Source organism: Homarus americanus, unplaced genomic scaffold, assembly GCF_018991925.1.
Source record: "Homarus americanus isolate GMGI-L3 unplaced genomic scaffold, GMGI_Hamer_2.0 scaffold25483, whole genome shotgun sequence".
NCBI classification, from domain to species: domain Eukaryota; kingdom Metazoa; phylum Arthropoda; class Malacostraca; order Decapoda; family Nephropidae; genus Homarus; species Homarus americanus.
Window position 1 is genome coordinate 3,310,348 of NW_024726235.1, and position 20,485 is coordinate 3,330,832.

A 20,485-nucleotide genomic window follows, 5' to 3' on the forward strand; every position below is an offset into this window, starting at 1 on the left:
AGAATAGGGAAAGTCCGGATCCCCAGACCCCTCCCCTCCCCTCCCTCCGGATCCGCACTTAGAGTACATAGACTTCTCTTTGGAATTACATGATGTAAATTAAATAAGCAGAAATAAGAGCAACTGTACCTCCAGTGGCATTAGACAAAGTAAAATCAACTGTGATAGCATGAGATCCGAAAAGGCTGCCAAACGTTAGATACTAAAATCAAATCGGTCGACACACGCTCACTCTTTCGCATAACTCTCGTTAATATGTCCAGGGTTCGAGCCTCAGCCAGGACGCACGTGAGAAGGTTTTTTTTTCAGTGTGACCCTACCAAATACCACTCATGATCAACACTCTTTCTCCCCAAAACCAATGAATATTTTACTCGTAATTTCATATAATAGCGTGTAGCATCGAAAATATTTTGGGAAATATAGTAAAGGGCAAAATCCTGGACATTTTAAGGTATTTAAAAATTCCTCCCGAACGGAGATTTAAGGAAAAAATTTAAAAAGGAAGACATGTACGAGAAAATAAGGGCGTTTGATAACCCCAATTTAAATATATGAAAGAAAGAACAGTAGATAAATGGTAGAAACGATAAAATAAAAAATTATATATGTATATTATTGACAATTCTTCGTTCGTGTAAACTATACCGTGAATCCGCATCCGGGGCCAAGAACGAGCCAGAGAGTAAACACTACACCGACCACACGTGAAGTGCAAGTGTGTGGAGTCCTAGTTAGTTATGGCTTAATACCCTGCAGGAATATATTTAATTGTGTTATAAAACTGAAGGTAAGTCAATTATATAAGTGGCACTTGGTACAAAGCTCCTGAGAGTTAGATAGGACCTACTGTCAAATAGATGGATGACCGAAACAACAATGTCTATTAGGTCAGTCTTCATTCATAGCGAGGCGCAGCAAGTAACATATAATAAAAAATCAGACTGAGCAAATATGGATAGGTTAAGTGGTTATTTTGCCGTGACAGGCTAAGTTCCTATTAACGATGTTTTACCGTGAATTGGCTCTGATTGGCTATTCGTCCATTACCGGCGAACAAAACTGGTAAATTTGCAGTTTCAGGCTCAACTACTGTCAAACCATAATTTTTTCTTTCCCGTGGTATTTGGTGTGATTCATTCGAATTTGACTTTTATTTCCGTCAGAAGTGAGTTGTTTTGGATTTATCAACCCCTACCACCCTATAGAACCTGACCTAACCAATCAAAGAAACCTACCTAACCTTACCTTATATCTTAGCCTTCCCCACCAAATTAAACAAAATGTATTTATTTTGATATCTGATACTAATGAAATAAACTTTTTTGAAGCATCATGGTGTAATTTGATATTTTTTGTAGACGTGAGTACGCTCACACCAGGCGTGTTATTTCTAAACAAACAGGCGACATGCGGCGACTGCAGATTTACGTTCATTTCTAATGTGAATTTACTATCTCGGTTAATATCCATTTGCAACGGAAGTGGTATAAGTAAAAGGTTTTCCTATTGACGAGATATAACTAATGGTAACACAAAATTGCTCTAACCGAGTTGGGGTTGAAACTGTGATAATACCCAGAGCGCACTCACGGTAATACAGCATTTCTAGGAACTTAGCCGGTCATGGGAAAATGTCCACTGTAGATTAAATTATTTATTTATTTTCACAAGAGGGTGCAGATACTGCACACGTTATTTGTACTCGACCAGGAATGTACTGCTCACCGAGTGAGGTCATTAAGTGCTACCCTCACTGCAGTGTTTGTCAAATTTTATGTCATTCATTTTCCCAACAACCACTGAGGATAGATATCCTTTTTATACCTTACCCATGGATTTAATTAATATTTTTAAGGAAATTATGGTGAAAGTTTTAATACGCTTGTTCACTGAAATTGAATAAACTGGTGTCGTGCGACAAACCTTCCGCACACAAAACTTTCCGGAAGAACTCGCTACGCATACGCATCAAGTTCATGAATATTAATGAGATTTCTTGCAATATTCCTTCCAACTTGGTTAGGTTATGTTTGGTTAGGTTAGGTTATGTTGGGTTTGTCACACTGAAATGAAATTTGCATGGTAATGTGCTACAGAACTTCCTGGCAAAGCTCGTTCATATGCCTCTTACACAATGGGAAGGTTTGTCACACTGGAAGGATCAGCGCCTGACACCAGCAGTATTTATCGCACTGAGTACAAGTCAACTCATACCCACTTCATTGATAGTTTATGCTTCAACTTTCATTATTATTATTATTATTATTATTATCATCATTATCATTATTATACAGCACATCTGTATGTGTGTTTATCTTTGTGTTTGTACATCTGTCTTGTGTTATATCAAACATGCTGACAAGCGGGTAACACCAACTTAATTGTACGCCAACCATTTTATCAGTTACTATCAGTACACACATTTCTCCATTCTGAAGATTACATAAAGAAATTTCCTCAGTGGGTTTCAGGGTGGCATTTATTCCTTATGGACACATTCATAATAACTTGTAATAAAAGTTACAGTACCGTACTGCATTGTAAAATGTTTATGGTGAGAGTTTTCAGACTAATAATGGCTTCTCATGTCTTTAATTTTAGGTGAGCCTGCAGCAAGATGGAGGAGCTTCCAAGGCAGGGTTACTACTTGTCTCTTGGGGCTGCTCGAATACAAGAAATAAAATCTATTGTCTCAAAGTTAGGTATGTGACCATTGAAGTTGTCATTATTTCATATAGGTACTGATATTCTTTTTTTGATGAAATGTATAAAGGATTGTATGATATTTCATAGGGTATTTTGTGATAGCTTATACCGATATCCCTAAACTTTTTTGTCTTCTTTTCATAACTTTTTGTGTGAATTTTTATCAGCCATATCGCATAACACCATAATGGATTCAAGTGCTTCACCTAATGTCTGTCTCACATTGAAGTCAATTTCCTGTGTGTGTAATCAAATTCCCCCTTTTATTTTTCAGAGAATTTTCTTGAACCTGGGTAGGGTTGTTTATAGAATGAAGACGTGCAGGGGGTTTCATTATTTTTGCACCTACCGTACATAAATTTTTTGACACGCGTATCATGGTTTGAACTTTGTCCACGTGTACATACAGTAAGCAGCCAGTTCAGTACAGTACAGGGAAGTTTTTGGATTTGTATAGAAATGAAAAATTTGGGTACCGGGTATTTGTAATCCAGATAAATTGTTACAATATGAGATTTTTTTCATATAAAGTGTAGTTTGGTAATATAAGACTTTAATCAACACTAAATATCATACATAATACATAAAAATACAATGGCACATAGACATTATACAAAAAGTAGTTCTATAGAACAGGAGGTTCCTGACTTAAGAATGCCCGTCAATACGAACGGGGTTAAACTTGAAATTTACAGTATTTTATTTGCCTGATGATATATTTTTTACTTTCGTTTACTGTATTTTGTCATTTTATTTCTTCTTTTGTCTTAAATTAAGTAATATTACATGTATATAAGGACTTAGGCTATGATATACTGTAGTGGGATCCTAAACATTGTTTTGTATGTACGGTATGCGTATTGCATGTGTTCCGACTTACGAATGTCCTTAGGAACGGAACCCGCTCATAATCCGGGGATCCCCTGTACATTATTATATAAACAACTCCTTCCCTGGCTGCTGGCTGGTCAGCTGTTTGTCTATGTAAACAGAACACCAGGAATCTAATACAACACAATAACTCATCTGGGGTTGAGTGTGGGATTCTTTTTGGAAGAAAACTGATTATTGTACAATAATTTATTATTTACCTGGCACCAGATGAACCTAAATAATATGGAAATTATGGTGAAATTGCATATTGTTGCCTTAAGAGTTTGTGAGACAGGTGTTCTGTACAGCCAACAACCCACCTTACCTACCTTGTCTTCCACACAGAATTAACTTCCCACTACCCGGTCCTTTTTTTTTTTAGTAGTATATTTTATTTGCAGTATTTCTAGGTCACTGTAGAGAATTATATTAGTGTATAGGGTAGTATTATACTGTATTTAAATATTTGAGATATTTTAGAAGTAAATGGTTCAGTATACACCAAATTCGTTTGTAATTGAGAGGTACATACTACTGAAATCTGATGATTGGTTTGGTATATAGCAAATTTCAGTAAAGTAGTTACTTGCTGAAAAATAGATAGCCATGACCTATTTTCTGGAAAATATAGGTCATGTTTATATTCAACTGAGGCCCATCATCTGCTCCATGTCAAGCAAATATTACAGTAACCTCAAATTTTTACATTGACCTTATTTCATGTTGCAGTGTAATAACATTTATTTTTAGTTCATTTACTTTTTAATAAACTGGAGTGTTGCTGTCACCACCTTTCATATTGCTGTTATTGTGGTTGGTTAAGCTTTCTGTTTTATCTCGGCCATAAACAGATGAGCATAAGCATCTGCTTCTAGTGTGTTTTTTTATATTCTTGTATTATGTAATGTGCCTTTTTTAATTGTTTTATCTGTATTTTTTAAATTTTGCTTTCAAACTTGACACTCACCTTTTTTATCTGAAAAAATTAGGTGGACTCTACATATATTCATTACTTTATATATTCCAGAAAATTGTGAACATGGAGGTCGGGTCTTCCAAAATTTGCCACGGCATATGCAAAGAAGAGCAGTATCTTCAAATCCCAAGCGTTTACCAAGATATCTCCAAGAAAAACATAGAAGGGAGGTAAGATTTGACCATCCATCCTGTAATCCGTGTTGTGTGAGAGTCGTAGGTAGTAGGCAGTTATCAAACAGGGAGGTACTATCATCTGGGAAGATATTGGAAGCACAATGTGTTGTCTAATGATAGACCCTACTGCCATATGGCATTACAAAAATTATAACCGAGTCCCAGGTTGCTAATCTGATTTACTTTTTGCCTCATTTACACATAGTTGCAGGGTCTCAATTGTTTCTCTTACTTTGGCAACACAACATATACAGTATATCGTTTTTTACTCTTGATTTGTTTAATTGTTCCATTTCTGTATTTATTTATTTATTTTTTTGCCCCCGAGTCCCCGATGCTGGTCGGTGACCTGACCCCATTTGGATATCAATTACAAAGGTACAGATTCTTGCATACACCTACCCACATGTAAATTGGCACACATCACCCACATGCATTTGAGCATTCTTGGTGTGCATTAAAAGTACACTTCATTCAGTTAAAGACTCAAGAGAATATCTTGTTTAATTTTTTATCAATTCAGTCATTTATGAAGAAAACAGTTCAGGTGTAAGATCAGAATTTTCTCCATTTTTAATGCATTGTGGCCAGAAACAAGGATAAATACACATACACACATTTCCCCTTTAGATTTTGCCACTCAGTTATTCTTTCTTCTAGAAAAGATGTGTTATTCTTTGGTACTTCCCTTCTACAACAAGGCCTCAAAGCTAGTTAAATCCTTGTCCCACATGAGCTAGTGTTACTCCTCAGCAAAAATAAAAGTTTGACACTTGACACCATTCTTGCCTCACATTCCCACTCCCTACTTGTTCCTGGTTGTCCATCTTCCTCAATTTTGTTCAGCCCTTCTCCCCATTCTTCCCTCTCCTCCTTGATGTAATATTATAACAGGTTTAGGCTTGGTGCACCTTTCTCCTCTCCTTAGTTGGAAATGGCATTTGGAATGTGATGTGTCAGTTTTCATATTATGAGAAGTAACTTGTCTTTGTCATTTTCTTACAGGGTGGTGCTAATGTTAAGCCTAGTCATCGCCCCAGGAGAAAGTACCGTCGACGACCATTCAATCTCCTGATGGAGTACAACCGGCGTCAGAAGGACTTTGTCTGGCTAGAAACACACATATGGCATGCTAAGCGCTTCCAGATGAAAAGACAATGGGGCTATGCTCTCCCAGACACACCCACATTCAAAGGTTACAGGGCAACTCTCAGAGCAGCTGCTAAGTCCTGCCTTCTTCAGGTAAGGAGATAATTGCTGGAAACAGTAAAATATCCATTTTCAATGGTGTCTATAGATGGATACCAAGGTGTGGCTATTAACTAACTCACACTGAATATTGAGCATATATTACTACTTTTTGGTAATATTTTATGGTTTACATAGTGCATGATTGTTTATATACAGTAGTCCCTCGCCAATTGTAGTGGTTTGGTTCCTGAAAACCCCCATGGTTTGCAAATCCTTTGTTGACAAAACTAGAGGCTTATGAGAAATAGGGGGTTAGGTTCCATGGCCGCAGATAACACTCGTTAAAGCCTAACTAAGTTGCCGGCTCCTTTACTAAACAATCCCTGCATTTACATTTAATTAAATTTGAGTCAGATACATATAAACTAGTTTAATATAAATTGAATAATAATATAAACTTTTCATTACATATCCACGGAGGTGGCATATTGATATTAAATAAGAAAAATGAAGAAAATGGGTGTGTATGTATGTGTGTACAGTGAACATGTGTGTGGACTTGGCATGTCACCAAGTTAGACTGTCCCTGTAGCTACATCCCCAAGGCTCTCCTTCTCCCAAGCCAATCTGTGTTTTTGTTATTTGTCGACTCAAAGAATTGAAGTGGTGCAAAATTAAACTGAAGGGGAGAGATTTACTCCCTGTTGGATGCATCTATAGACCACCGAATTGCAGCTTATTAAACCAAGGGAACTTAAGAGCCTTAATAGACAATGTAATGACACCCAACTCTAGCCACCTCCTTGCCATGGGGGACTTCAACTATGGGAACATTGACTGGAGGAATAAAATTACATCAAATGACCTTAATAATCTTGCTACTCTTTTTGTAGAATTCTGAGAGACACTTTTCTCTTCCAATATGTTAAAGATCTGACATACTATAGAGGGGATCAAACACCCAAACTGCTGGACCTCACCTAGCTCCCGTTGGCACAAGACCATCATGTGACATTGTCCTTCAGATTTAACTGTTAGTTGGTTAATGATAAGAGCAGGCCAAGGTTCAAATATTACAGTGGCAATTACGACAGAATGAGGGCGGTGATGAGGGGTATTCACTGGCCTGACTCGATGGTAAACAAGAATGCAGGTACAGTACTACCCTGAACATCATAATCAAGACCAAACCCACATGTATAATATTTGTCCTTACACATATTATTTCATGCCTGAAATGTGGATTATAATGCTCATACTTACATTTGTATATGAAAACCTTCTAGGGTATAAAAAACCTTTCTCATATTTCCATTGCTAGGGAGAGTGTTAAGGCCAGGCATATCATCAGGGTAGACTGCTCCATTACACTATGTTTTATAAGGTTTTTAATACCTGAGCAGTATACTGTATAGTATTTGTACTGTATACATTTTGATAAAAAGGGGTCATGAATAGCATACACTGTGTACAGTACTTATTTTCAAACTTGAGCTGTACACTATAGAACTTTAGATATGTCTAAGGGATCACTTCCCCAAACCCCTTAATTCCCATTGGACCCAACCCTTGCTAACCAAAATTGGATGCCACGATTTTTAGATATTCAATATTTAGCGACCTTATGCATTCAAGGCTGATAAAAAAAACAAAGAATTTAGGAGTTATCTTCAAAAATGTTACATCTGAATTCTAATTGCCATGTATTTGTTCAATATCTTGATTTATGTAAAGATCTGAATACTGTTTATTTTGTGGTGGTGATTCAGTACTGTGTATTACCACTTAATATTACATATTTGTGCAATAAACATTATTTCAGTTTTTACTACAATTGAAAGTGTTCTAACAACATATCATTTGTTACTAATTTTCTAGGATGTTTCCTACTTGTGCTGCCTAGAGCTGGAGGGACCAAGTACATTAATCATAGCTGGTTTGTCTCGTGTAAGTCATCCATCAAGTCTAGCAGCACTTAACACTCCACAGGCCCAGCTTGGTCAGAAGTGGATATCTTTGACACTCTTTAAGCCAGAAAGGTAAAATTTTAATTGATAAGCAAAAAGATCCCCTACCTGGGCTATTTTAAGTGAACACATTATTACACTCTATTTCTTATATAATTACTGTATTGATTTTATATGCAGTTTATATATTCTATGACTTAAAAGTATTTTATTTACAGACAGCCAAAAGGTGCTCTCGGTGATGTTGATATTCTGTGGCACCCTCCATTCTCTGGCGCATCAAGAACCCAAACAGATAATTCAAGAATGTGGATGTGGGTTCACCCTTCTTCTTATAATCATGTTATAGAAGCTTTAACACAAGTTTTCCAATTGGTAAAATCTGCAAGTAAATCTGAGGTTGTGTCTAGTCAAGAAATTATAATGGATGTGGGTGAAACTAAAAAAGAAAACTGTGATGTAAGTTGTGGAGAAGAAATGATGCAGGGTGTATCTGAAACAAAAGAAAGCATGGAATTTGCAAAGAAAGAAAATACTCATAGTGATTTGATAAAGACTGATGAGGTCAAAAGTAAAAAGAAAAAGAAAAGTAAAAATGCAAAAAAGGTTAATGAGTTAAAACTTGAAAAAAGAAATGTCCCATTTCAAAGAACACCAAAGTATACTTCCTCTGACAACTGTATAACAATGACATTACTTAAAGACACATTAAATAGATTTCATCTCACAGGGCCCAGATCTTATGATGTCTTGATGGCTGCTCTCATTCCTGCCAAAGTAACATATGCAACTGAAGAAAATGAAATTATTTCATGTGACAAGAGTGAAGAATTTTTACAGCCATGGTGGAAACAGTACTATCATGATAAAGAAAGAGAATTGTGTCACCAACAACAAGTAGACTCCTGGAAGAAGCTGGCTTCATGTCCGCAGCTGCCACAAGTGGTATTGCCGCTGACAGTTCGTGACCCTCGAGTAACTTTGCCATGCAAGAAGTCACCCATTGCAGCTAATACATCAGGTAGATATTGGTAAAATTCAGATGCCATTTATATATATGGACAACTTGGGAGTGTATGCATATTTTATTAATGAGAGAAATTGAACAAGTTTCTGTTTACCATGCATCAAATTTGTCTGGTAGTTTGGTCTTGTAAATTGCAAGGTAAAGGACAAATTATGTAACCTGTGAAAAGTGGTACAGGTAGCACTAATTTCTCTGCTCCTTAAGTCCAATATGCAAGTTGATATAAGAAACTTGTTCACTTTTATAAGTTTATAGGTTCATATTTCACCATTCTGTCATTAGAGGTAATTCAGGGTAATAAAGAAATTGGATGTTATGGAACATATCTCAGTTTATAACATGGATTTCTATGGGTTTTCAGAAATGCATTATGTACATTAAGTGGGCGATGACTATAGTTAGATACAGTATCACAGGTTACTTGTTAGGCTCTACAATATAGAGCATCGGTGAATTATAGAAGCATGAAATATTTTTTTATTGCCAAGAATATGAGCAAGGAATCTGGATTCCTTATAGTGAAGTTTTAGATTAACAGAGAACTGCATGTTGTTCACAATTTCCTATATGGGTGATTCAAGCTTCAAAGACTCCTGGTCTGAATATTTTCTAGAATCTGAATCTGGACGCACTGAGGTGAGAAGGCAGCATTACAGGAAAACATTGTCCATATGGTTGTTGTACCTTGTTAAGCTTTTCATACCTGGGTTTTGACTGGATCTTCCAAGGGGGGCTTGATTATGATTATGCCATGCAGGGGGACCGGTGGTAGAAGCGGTACCGTTCTTGCCTCGCAAGCGAGATGTCACGGGTTCGATTCCCGGGCCGGTGGAAGTTGTTTGGACTTACTTCCTAGCCCCCATTAGTCCCTGTTAACCTAGCAGTAAAGTAGGTACCTGTTGTAAGTCAAAAGTTGCGAATTCATATTCAGGGAGTTGTTGGAGCTTCCAATAACTTGATGACATAAACCACTGACTCTTCAGGCTTCTACGCCCTTGACTCTTCAGGCTTCTACACCGTTGACTCTTCAGGCTTCTACGCCCTTAACTCATGAGACATAAAGGCAAGCATGAACTTAGCATGCTTCCCTGTTGGGCGCTGTAAACGCTTCTGCGCTTCATCTTACACAAGGATGTAGGGGAGTGCCCAATAAAAAAAAAAATTATGCCATGCAGATCATTTGCTCATCTAATCAGCAATTAAAATCATTTTTTCCCCTCATTCATGCATTTCGATTACTGTACTTTCTATATCTCTTCACTTATCTCCTTGTACAGGCCCTCCCCCCCCCCAAATTCGGGAATGAGACGATTGGGCGCAGTCGTTTGGCCACGGACGTTTGTTTGCCAGCTGATTTGGCGCCAGGTTTTTGGGCGCCATACATTTTGGCGCTAGGAAATAAAATGTTCGTTTGATTCGTCATAATTCAAAGGTCAAACTTTAAAAAATTTTAAAACTGTAATTTACCTTTATACCTAATAAGTTAAATCCGTTAATCAATAAAAAAAAGTTATGTAACTTTTTTAGCTCTTCGTTTGGTAATTATGAGCTAGGCTCCTCAGGTGCTTGACAACATCTATGTTTTCACATCTGAGAACGGTTTCATGTATTATTTTATCTGCATCTCTATACTTTTTTAGTTTCTACGGTGGTTCATTCCCAGCTTGTAACCGTTCATAATATGCATCTCTACCTTTCTGTACTTTACGCAGCCCCTCTATTAATTTCCATATGGTGGGACGTTGCATGATAAGTTCACATTTTAATCGACGGTGGGCTGCCACCGAATGATTATCTGTCGCCTGAGCAAACAGCTAGTTGAGTAGTTTGGTAGTAGTGAGTAGTAGAGGTTAGTTGTTTAGTTCTGTTAGTTTCAGTCAGATGCAAATGTTACTTTGCGTATCAACTCTTGAATTTAAAAGTACTGTATGTAGAATAAAAACCAGTTTTCCAAATAAACAATGCTCTTAGCTCCAAAACATCCGTCGCCAAATGGGCTGGCGCCCAAACGACTGTGCCAAATCGCCAGTGCCCAAACGGCTGCGCCAAAACATACCCCACCCCCCAAATTCATTGGGGTTAGGTTTTCAAAATGGCAGTGAATCACCGAATCCGCAAATAACATTTGTGGACCTGGGGGGGGGGTACATTTTTTCTTGTGTACAAAGAAATGTATATTCCCCTTATGTGTTTGCCCTTTGGACAATTATTTCTTTTACCTGTTCAGTATTGTATATATATATGTGTAGACACACACACACAAAACACATACAAATAAATAATAATGGGAAAATACTCTTAACAAATAATCAAACAAATTTATTAAAAATGTGACAGTCTACCCTCAAGTCCGTGCTCTATTTATAAAGTAATAAAGCACGGACTTGAGGGTAGACTCACAGTTTAATATATTTGTTTCTGATTATTTGTGAGATGATTTTCCAATTATTATTTATTTGTGTGTGTGTGTGCACACACACATTTACAATGCAGGTAAAGAAATTACTCTCTCTAGAACGAATGACTCCCTGTCCCAGCCGTGAAAATGCCTGCATCTTTAAAACTAGCCACAGACATTCTTGGGTACATCCGGCGTGTCATCCACTAATAGTAGAGGACTGCGAAATAAAAATTCGCGAACTTGGGGGGGCCCCCTGTATAGTTAATATGCTTCTTATACACAGCATGTGAATCAGTTTGTTTTATTGTAGATTAGTGGAATGAAGTAGCTTATTTGTAACGATTCTTATGTTGTAAGCTCATTGATTAATCAGAGGTAAACATTCTTTACTGATAATTAATGAAAATTCATGTATCACTACTGTGAAAGCCTGACCCTACTTTAAATAATAAAAATGTCTTTCAATTTATGAAATTATACTTTACTGTACAGTACTTGTAATTTTACTGTAGAAAGAAGTGTCTTTGTGTTTTCCTTCACTCTTTAGGTGTCATTCATTTAAGCCAGGAGAGTTTCTGTTTGGTCAGGAGCTCTTAGATGACTTACTAACATATTGTTGGACTATTATTCATGAATAATGTTTCACAGCTTTTCTTAACCAGGATGGATTGCAAATTTATTGTACTGTAATTACAAAGTTGTCTCTCATATGCTGTGGTGTGCCCTGTAGCATCTTATCTCTAATACTGAATAAGATCTTAAGTTGGATAACAAAAAGTTTATATGGCTTTAATATAATTCCAGATTTGACACAAACAGTAGATCATCCAGATTGGCCAGTAGACAGTCCTCTTTATGACAGTGGACTTCGTGATCTGGTGACATATTCTAAGGAACCTGATGACGTCATTAATAAACGGCGATCACAATTACTGGTGCCAGGCTCAAAGTTACCTGAAAGCCCAGATGAGGCAAAACTTCCAGTTCTCCTGCTCTCAAGGCCACCCACTTGTGCTGCTGGACGTGGTAAAGCTCATTAACACAAATGTTTATATACTAAGCTATAAAAAAATGCTACAATTTTATTTCCAGGTTGGGTAATAGTGCAATGAAATATACTGTACCTTGAATGTATGCAGTAGAACCCTTCCTTACAAATACACTTAAAGATTTCTCATATAATCTTTTTGGGACAGGAAATTATACAAACTTCTTACCTCGCATATATACCATATATACTGACATACAATTTGACTTTTGAAGCTTCAAAAATTCACCCCAAAACCAGGGGTTAAGTTGGAGGTAACTGCAACTAACCCACGCCCTAAAACGTAAAACATTGATGAAGATGATAAGGCTCACTGAGTTGTGCTCCAATTTGTCATTTTAGTGCACATTGGATTTATTTGTCACCCCCCCCCCCACACACATGCACGCACACACAAACACACACACACAAAACAAAATCAATCCTGTATTAAAATGAGATTTTGCAACTCTACTAAATATTAGTACACTACTGTACAGTATGTAAAAAAAATTGACAGTGTATCTGCTCATTCCTTACAAAAGATTGTAACTTTTTCCAGCATTCTTACAGTTGACATATTCACATTACATTATTGTCCACAAGAATTTAAACAGTGTGCTTCTCAGTGAAAACTTTCTTTTATCTTAATATTCTCTCTGTCATTACTAATACAGTATCTAAAAACTTGTGATTTGTTCATTTTTCATAATTATAACCATATTTTATATTGTAACTTTCATTGCCTAATTTAATTGTTAGAGTTTGTCTATACAATACAGTACAGCTCCTCCCCGACTTACGACGGGGTTAGGGACCCAAATCCAGGTCGTAAGTCGAAAATGCTTAAATTATACATAGAAAATCTGAAATGGGTGTCTCTTTTTCTTCTCAGCACCACAAAACTCTCACTTTTAAGCTTGCCAGCCATTTTAAAGTGAATTACAAACGAAAATTTTCTCTGTGTACTGACGTTGGGACTCGAAAATACCTAATTTGACAAAATTTTGGTACGACTGAGGCAGTTTGTAAGTGCGGGTGGTTGTAAGTCAGGGAGGAGCTGTACTTGAATTTACTAACAGATATATTTTTACAGTACCCTTCCCCCTTGGATGACAGCCAAGGATTGCTGGTCAAATTCCACCATATATCAGTCATTGTTTATAAAATAAGTTACAGTTAGGAACTTTATAGTGCCCTGTTTATATACTATACTGTATACGGAGAAATTTGCTCATAAGAAAACCAATCAGTGAAAAAAAAATTTTATTTTAATGTACTTTTGACTAGTAAGACAAATGAGCTTGCTGTTAAAGTGAGATAAATAGAAATTGCTTCATGAGAAAAAGACAGTGGAAAAAATACATGTAAACTATGAGAGTTGGGATTATAAAAGAATGTTCAGAAATGCATAGGACTCATGGTGTAGTGATATATTTTAAGGTTAAAGTGTAGTGATCAGAGTTAGAGAGATGGTAATTCCAGTTTCCCTGCCATATATATTGTGGACCTTTCAACATTCCATTGCATCTTGTATGCTTTCTTTTGATGCAGTATTTATGTTTCACTGATAAAAAAATATTGCCATTTTTTATTTTCGAATTTGTTATCATGGAAATTAACTTAGAACTTTAAACTTACAGATTGTTATATGATTTTCACCAGGTAGCGGATGGGATGTTATAATGGCTGCAGGTTGGGGCATGAGTGTCTGGATGTCCTTAATCTTCTGTGGTGGTGTTGCAGGGGGCCAACAGGAGGCAGAAAACTTGCATATGGAGATACTTACTCCATTACCTCCTTATCTTTTGCCAGACACTCCAGCTGGAGATTATTATACAACTTGGCTGGCAAAGGAGAGATGTACCCAGTTTTTTAAAAGGCCACCTGCTAATAGACTTAATTTTATAAAGCTTGGTGTTCAGTATCCATTCCACTCACCATGGAGGAAGCTTTTACAGGATTGGGAGCCAGGGACCCAAGATATTTTTGTTCTCAGGGACTCCAGGCTTGTAAGTGGCTTGGCTCAGCTGATTGGAAATAATTCAAAAACAGTTAGAAGAGTTGCTCAAAGACGGAAAGCCAGTGTTGTCTCAGAAGATACTCCTTCTAAGAGATTGAAGATAATTATATCAGAAGAAAATACCCAAGATTCTAACAGTTACTCCGAAAAAGATGAAGCATATAAAAAAGTGAGTATTGAAGACAATCCATTAATGGAGACCCTTATTGAGAGTCCTCAACAACATCAGTTGGTCTTCAAGAGCAGCAGTGTTGAAGAAGAATTACAAACACTGAATCATGGTTGTTTGGTAATGGTGCAGCTAATATTACAATTCAAAGGAACTCTGGAATCAGGTGCCATGATCTGTCTACCACAAGAGGAAGACATAGAAGCTAGACAGAAGATAATGAAACCCACTGACAAAAAGGAAGGCATCTTGGAACCCCCTCATAAGGACACACAATTTGACAAAAGAGTAAAACTGAAAGAGGAACATGCCAAGATTAAGGTAATAGTAATGCACAGTTGAATTGAAATTTATTAAAAAAAATGGAAACTGTTTTGTTCTCTTTAGGTATATTTGTGAAATTATAAACTGTTAAAGGTTTTCCCTTAAATATTCCTTTTTAAAGCTGTTTGTATCTGACTGGGGAAGGTTAGGATTGCTTTTCTCCCACAAGCATTATAGATAAACAAACAAACAAGGCAAAAACCTTTGTGTGTGTATGAGTAAATCCAATTTATTTACATGATTTATTATGGATGAAAACCCATACAGTACAGGATTTCACCGGTAAGGCTGACATTGCTTCTTCATCCCAATAAGCAAATAGAAAACATTTGTCCTCCTTCACATTAAATAATATTCAATTTATGTTACATCATTGTTAGCAAATTTATTTTCATTGTCACTACAACCTAAAGGAAAGGCTGTATTTGTTTCAGGGGAGAATCCGGCGTGTAAGACGTAAGGCCAGGTTGAATGTGGCAAGGGAGAAAGACATTGTTTCAGCTGCACAAAGTGAACAAACCTTGAAGAAAGCAATTACTGATGCCGTTGAGAAAGTAAATGAAGAAAATAAGGTTAGTGTTTATTTTCAATTATACTTATTCTTTAAAATTTTTGTTTTAAGCATGAAAGAACTTAATTATAATTTATACAGTTAACAAAATATATTAAGGAAGATGTCTTAATTATAGCCAAGGTTTTTTTTTTACCAACTTTCATAAATTTAAGCGTGGTTTAGGCATGTCTTATTTTAGCATGAGATACCATCCTACATCAACGGGGTTAAGCTTCAGGATCCCAAATTTGATCCAAATATTTCCTTAACCTCCTGGCTATGGGATGTCACTGAATATTTTATTTCGCTGGCACCAGATGATTTTATTCAGTACAAAGCGATTCCGTCATATACAAGTGGTTAAAGCTAACAAAAAAATATTTTCATTTGGTATGTTAATAAAAGCTTTGTGAAGAAAAGATATTATAACTGGAGAAATGTCATGTAAGATGAAAATTAATACTGACCACACAATACCCAAATTTAAGTAAAGTAAGGGTGGAAGGTGAAGACAGAGAAGAGGCCAAGTCTACAGTGCAGTAAAACTTTTCTAATGCACATCCTGTATAGACCCTGTTGGTGTATGAAATACTGTACCTAGTTATGTAAAGTGTCCAGGCTTAAGCAACTGTGATTACTATTAAAATACAGGTTAGACACTGAGTACTGTACATACCCCACAGATTAAGACTTGGATAAATTTAAAGCACACCCCCCCTCAGACCATCATTTTATGATATGAATGTAGTATGTACAAAATATTGTACAAGTATGGTGTTAGAATATGTACTTACCATCAAGAGTGAAGAAGGTACTGTGCTGTAAAATATGTGTAGGGAGGAGTTGGTGTTGTTGATATGATGTACTGTAGTTGAGTGATGGCTGTTGTGGTGGTTGGGAGAGAAGCCATTGGTTAGCAAAGAAAGTGTGGGCTGGGGGTTCATTGAAGACAATTTGTTTTGTAATACAGTGGTCCCCCGATTTACGCAGTCAATTGAACCCGCGGAGTAACGCGTAAAACGAGAAACGCGTAAATAGATTAACAGAACATATGGGATTAATTTAAATAGAGACTGGGCCGACTCCCAAACTCCACTTTCTCAGACACAATACCTACGTTGTAGTAAAAATAACATCTTAATTTTATGATGGTATGCTCACACAATTAATAATTAAGAGAAATATCAATAATATTAGGTTTTTTAACACTTACATTAGTAGAAAAGATGGCTGGGCACACGAGGATGGGGGGTTGGTTCCAAGGCAGAGGGCAGATTATTGTCCCTCACCTGTATCACTTGTATCAATTGTATCACTATCCACCACAGGCTTACAGGGCCTCTTTGTCAAACCCCTCAAAGTCCATATAAGTCCATATCCTCTCTATCACTGACTTGGGCCGGCTGTGGTGGGTGGCGGGTGAGGAACTCGGTTATGTTTTGATGACTGGGCGACCTTGTGCGCACCCTGCCCTCGCTGCTTCCCGTGTAAATGAGTAAATTCACCGTGTAAATCGGGCATCCCAGTTCTGGCAAGGTACCGCGTAAACGAGAACTGTGTAAATCGAGGTTCAACTGTATTGTTTTTTGTTTTGTTTTTATTATGAGAATATTTTTGGTACCTGTATTATTTTTATTATTATTAGTAGTAGTAGTACAGTATTTTATTTTTTTTATTTTTTGGTACATCCTTGTGTAAGGTGAAGTGCAGAAGCGTTTACAGCGCCCAACAGGGAAGCATGCTAAGTTCATGCTTGCCTTTATGTCTCATGAGTTAAGGGCGTAGAAGCCTGAAGAGTCAAGGGCGTAGAAGCCTGAAGAGTCAATGGTTTATGTCATCAAGTTATTGGAAGCTCCAACAACTCCCTGAATACGAATTCGCAACTTTCGATTTACAACAGGTACCTACTTTACTGCTAGGTGAACAGGGACTAATGGGGGCTAGGAAGTGTGTCCAAACAACTTCCACCGGCCCAGGAATCGAACCCGTGACATCTTGCTTGCGAGGCAAGAGCAATACCGCTTCTACCACTGGCCCCCAGTACAGTATATTATTATTATCTGAGCCCCTGGCAGGATTTGAAGATTTGTACTTTAAAAACATTGTGGAATGTTATTTCATTATGTACAATACTCACACTGCACAGTACAAAACACATGTGTTATTCAGTAAGATTTTCATGTAGGTTTACAATTGGATAAGCATGTTTAGAAACTTGCAGTTATACAGTTCAGCATGATTGTAGACACCATAGGGACACTGTGTATGTAGACCGTGAGAGTACAGTACAGGTATCCCCCTATTTACGATATTTCGCTTGAACATTGGTTATCATCTGGCGAATGTGGAATATGGAATACATCTCTCGGTGCATGTGTCAGCTGCGGTTAACCCACACACGGCCACCCGGTGCACTACAATCCCAAGATTTTTTCCATGGTAATCGCACATGGCCGTGATCATGTAGTTCTACGAGTATTGGTCAGTATCAGTATTGTTATTTATCTGTAACGTTCACATTGTACTCTGTCTTTGTGACTGAAGTGAGCAGTGTAACTATGAAAATGTCCGGGAAGACCAAGGGACCCGAGAAAACTATGTCTCTGGAAGTGAATCTTGACATTGTGAAGCTGTGTGGGATTTAGAGTGACGTCTCCACTCCACCTTCAAGAGTCCTCTTAGCCTCGAAGGGGATACCGTGTATGTGATGACGAACCAGGCTTGTTGTTAATGATGTGGTGAGTGTCTGTTTAATTGTGTTGTTGGTAGAGTATTAGTGTAGGAATTTTATTTTCAGTGATACATGTGGGTGTTGGACTGGCTGGGAACGTATCGCACTGAACTCCATGTTATAACGATTCCAATTTACGATATTTTGACCTGCGATGGGTTTTCAAGAAAGTAACCCTACTGTAAATAGGGGGATAATTATATAGTTTTCTGAGTGCCAAGACAGTGCAGGTAAACAAAAGTGGTAAACAGTTAAGGAACTTGACCAAGAATAGCTGACAAAGCTGTCAGGTGCTTATTTCTAGAAGGGTCCTTTGCTTGGTCTCTAATCAGTTATAGCATGTCTACAGGAATATCCCCTACCCAACTGATTTTGTCTTGGCTATTTCACAATATATGATCTAAAAGAGAGCTCAGATTCTCAACTGGCTCAGCCATGGTAATATTGTTATTATTATCCACTCTGTATCTGTGTTTTTCTGGCTAAATAAACTGTTTCAATTCAATTCAAGCATGGTAGCTGAGAACTTTGTTATATGGTTTGATGAATTGATTAGTTGTTTAAAGGGAGATACACCTAAGATTTTCTTATATTTCTTATTGGCAAAATGGTCCACAAATTGACTATCGCTGAGTGTGACTTGGAGAGTGCCTACGAGGATAGGTTTAGATTTGGATAACAGTATTTACAGCCATAGGCCCTCCAGATGGTCATCATATAAGTCAGATTTAAAGATGTAGGCTAATAATTTCTTATACAAGCACAGACACCACCCCATATCTGTTTCTGTCGAGGCATTGCACATTGTATCCCTCTATTTTTATTTCCTTATTTGTGATTGTCATCTAACCACACTTCCAAGATAGAGAATAAGGTGGCCCTAGTTTTAGAAGCTAGAATTCTGACTTTTGAGTTCTTTGGCAGAAATGACCTGGACTTAATATATACAAGACGCTTGCCCCTATGTTTGAAACCCTTAAAATCGTCAAACTTGTGGTCTGTTGGTGTGTTTGATGGTACTACTGTAGTGGTATAGTTGAGGGATTTCATGTACTGTACTGTAATTTTTGTGACCCCCAAGAATTACTTTAAATCCCTAAAATTTGTAGGGATTACTGTACATGATTTTTTCTTACATCATTCTTACGAAAAACTGCTTTAACATTTATTAATTAATTTTTTTGACTATTTGACAAAATTGTGTGCACCTCAAAAAAATAAAAGTGAAAATAAAGTGATAGTAGTTGTCAGATACCACTTTCTGATTGAAAGTTTCTGGATATCATGACTACATTCATTTGGGCGACTGAACAGTAATTGGGGTTTGTGTTGCAAGAATAATCACAACATTTCAGTCCCTTCTGCCCTGGGACCCTGTGATGGGAGAGAATACCCATCTTCTACTTAAGCTCTGATGTAAATGAGAAGACTCATTTTTTAAAGGAAAATTGAGTCTTTTAGTTTTAAAGTGAATTTTTGCTGTATAATTTTAATGTGCAGGCATCACTTTATTTTGCAGTTACCATCATATCTGAACATCGTCCAAATTTTTTTGCTAGTTTATCTAAATTATCGTTCTCAGCATTTTCTCATCTTCTAGATATTTCAGAATATCTTAGGGCTTCAAGTTCTTCATTTGGGTTATTAAAGTGTGGATTTTGCTTGCCAGAATATTTTGATTAAGGGAATGGGAAACTAAAGCATGTTCATTTTTACAGGTGATCCTTGCCAAATTTTCTTCATTTAAAGAAGAGATGGAAGATGCGTGGCTTATGAAAACAGATGGGCCTTTGCAATGCTGTTCTCGCAAAATAATGGGCTACGTAATTAGTGGTAATTTTTGCCAAACTTTGGGCAGGGGAGCAGGTATTGGTTGGGTTGCTTTAAAGCCTCTTCTTCATCTTCTTCATTTATACAAAGATGTTAGTGAAAAAACAGTTGAAAGTAAGAGTGAATCACATGAACATGTTGAAGACAGAAGAGAAAGCAAGTGGATATATTCTGTGTTAGTGAGGAATCCATCCAGTCTTCAATACCATTGGGCACGGCTGTGTGTGGTTGTGCAACCATAGTGATGAGGAAAGAAAATACTGGAATGGATAAGATGAATTTAAGCAACTGGAAGACTGCAGTACTAGTACTGCATACATAACAAGACAATGCTCCTCTCAGGTCATATTATGAGAGCTAGATTTTCACAGAAGAACTTTTCAGATGTTTGGTGCTACTGGAATGGAATGATCTTGCTTAACATGAGAGAGGATTGAAGAACAGGTGCATTAGTTTTGAAATAAACTTTTTTTACTGTTGAAGGTCTTTTTCTAATGATTTCCTCACA

The 20,485-nt window shown here is 37.1% G+C and overlaps 1 protein-coding gene across 1 annotated transcript; it reads left to right on the forward strand.

Moving 5' to 3' along the window:
• The first annotated feature begins 680 nt into the window (after positions 1-680).
• LOC121865431 (ribonucleases P/MRP protein subunit POP1-like) lies at positions 681-20,456 on the forward strand. Its single transcript, XM_042364829.1, has 10 exons — positions 681-790; positions 2,605-2,705; positions 4,610-4,728; positions 5,740-5,976; positions 7,804-7,964; positions 8,111-8,913; positions 12,125-12,346; positions 14,013-14,860; positions 15,298-15,435; positions 19,866-20,456. The coding sequence occupies exons 2-10, from the start codon at positions 2,621-2,623 to the stop codon at positions 20,217-20,219; spliced, it is 2,967 nt and encodes a 988-aa protein (XP_042220763.1). The 5' UTR covers positions 681-790; positions 2,605-2,620; the 3' UTR covers positions 20,220-20,456.
• Positions 20,457-20,485: the final 29 nt, after the last annotated feature.

Coding starts and splice junctions, on each gene's coding strand:
- LOC121865431 (XM_042364829.1), top strand. CDS start 2,621: ATGGAGGAGCTTCCAAGGCAGGGTTACTACTTGTCTCTTGGGGCTGCT. Junction 2,706..4,609: donor ATCTATTGTCTCAAAGTTAG/GTATGTGACCAT, acceptor TATATATTCCAG/AAAATTGTGAACATGGAGGT. Junction 15,436..19,865: donor AAGTAAATGAAGAAAATAAG/GTTAGTGTTTAT, acceptor TCATTTTTACAG/GTGATCCTTGCCAAATTTTC.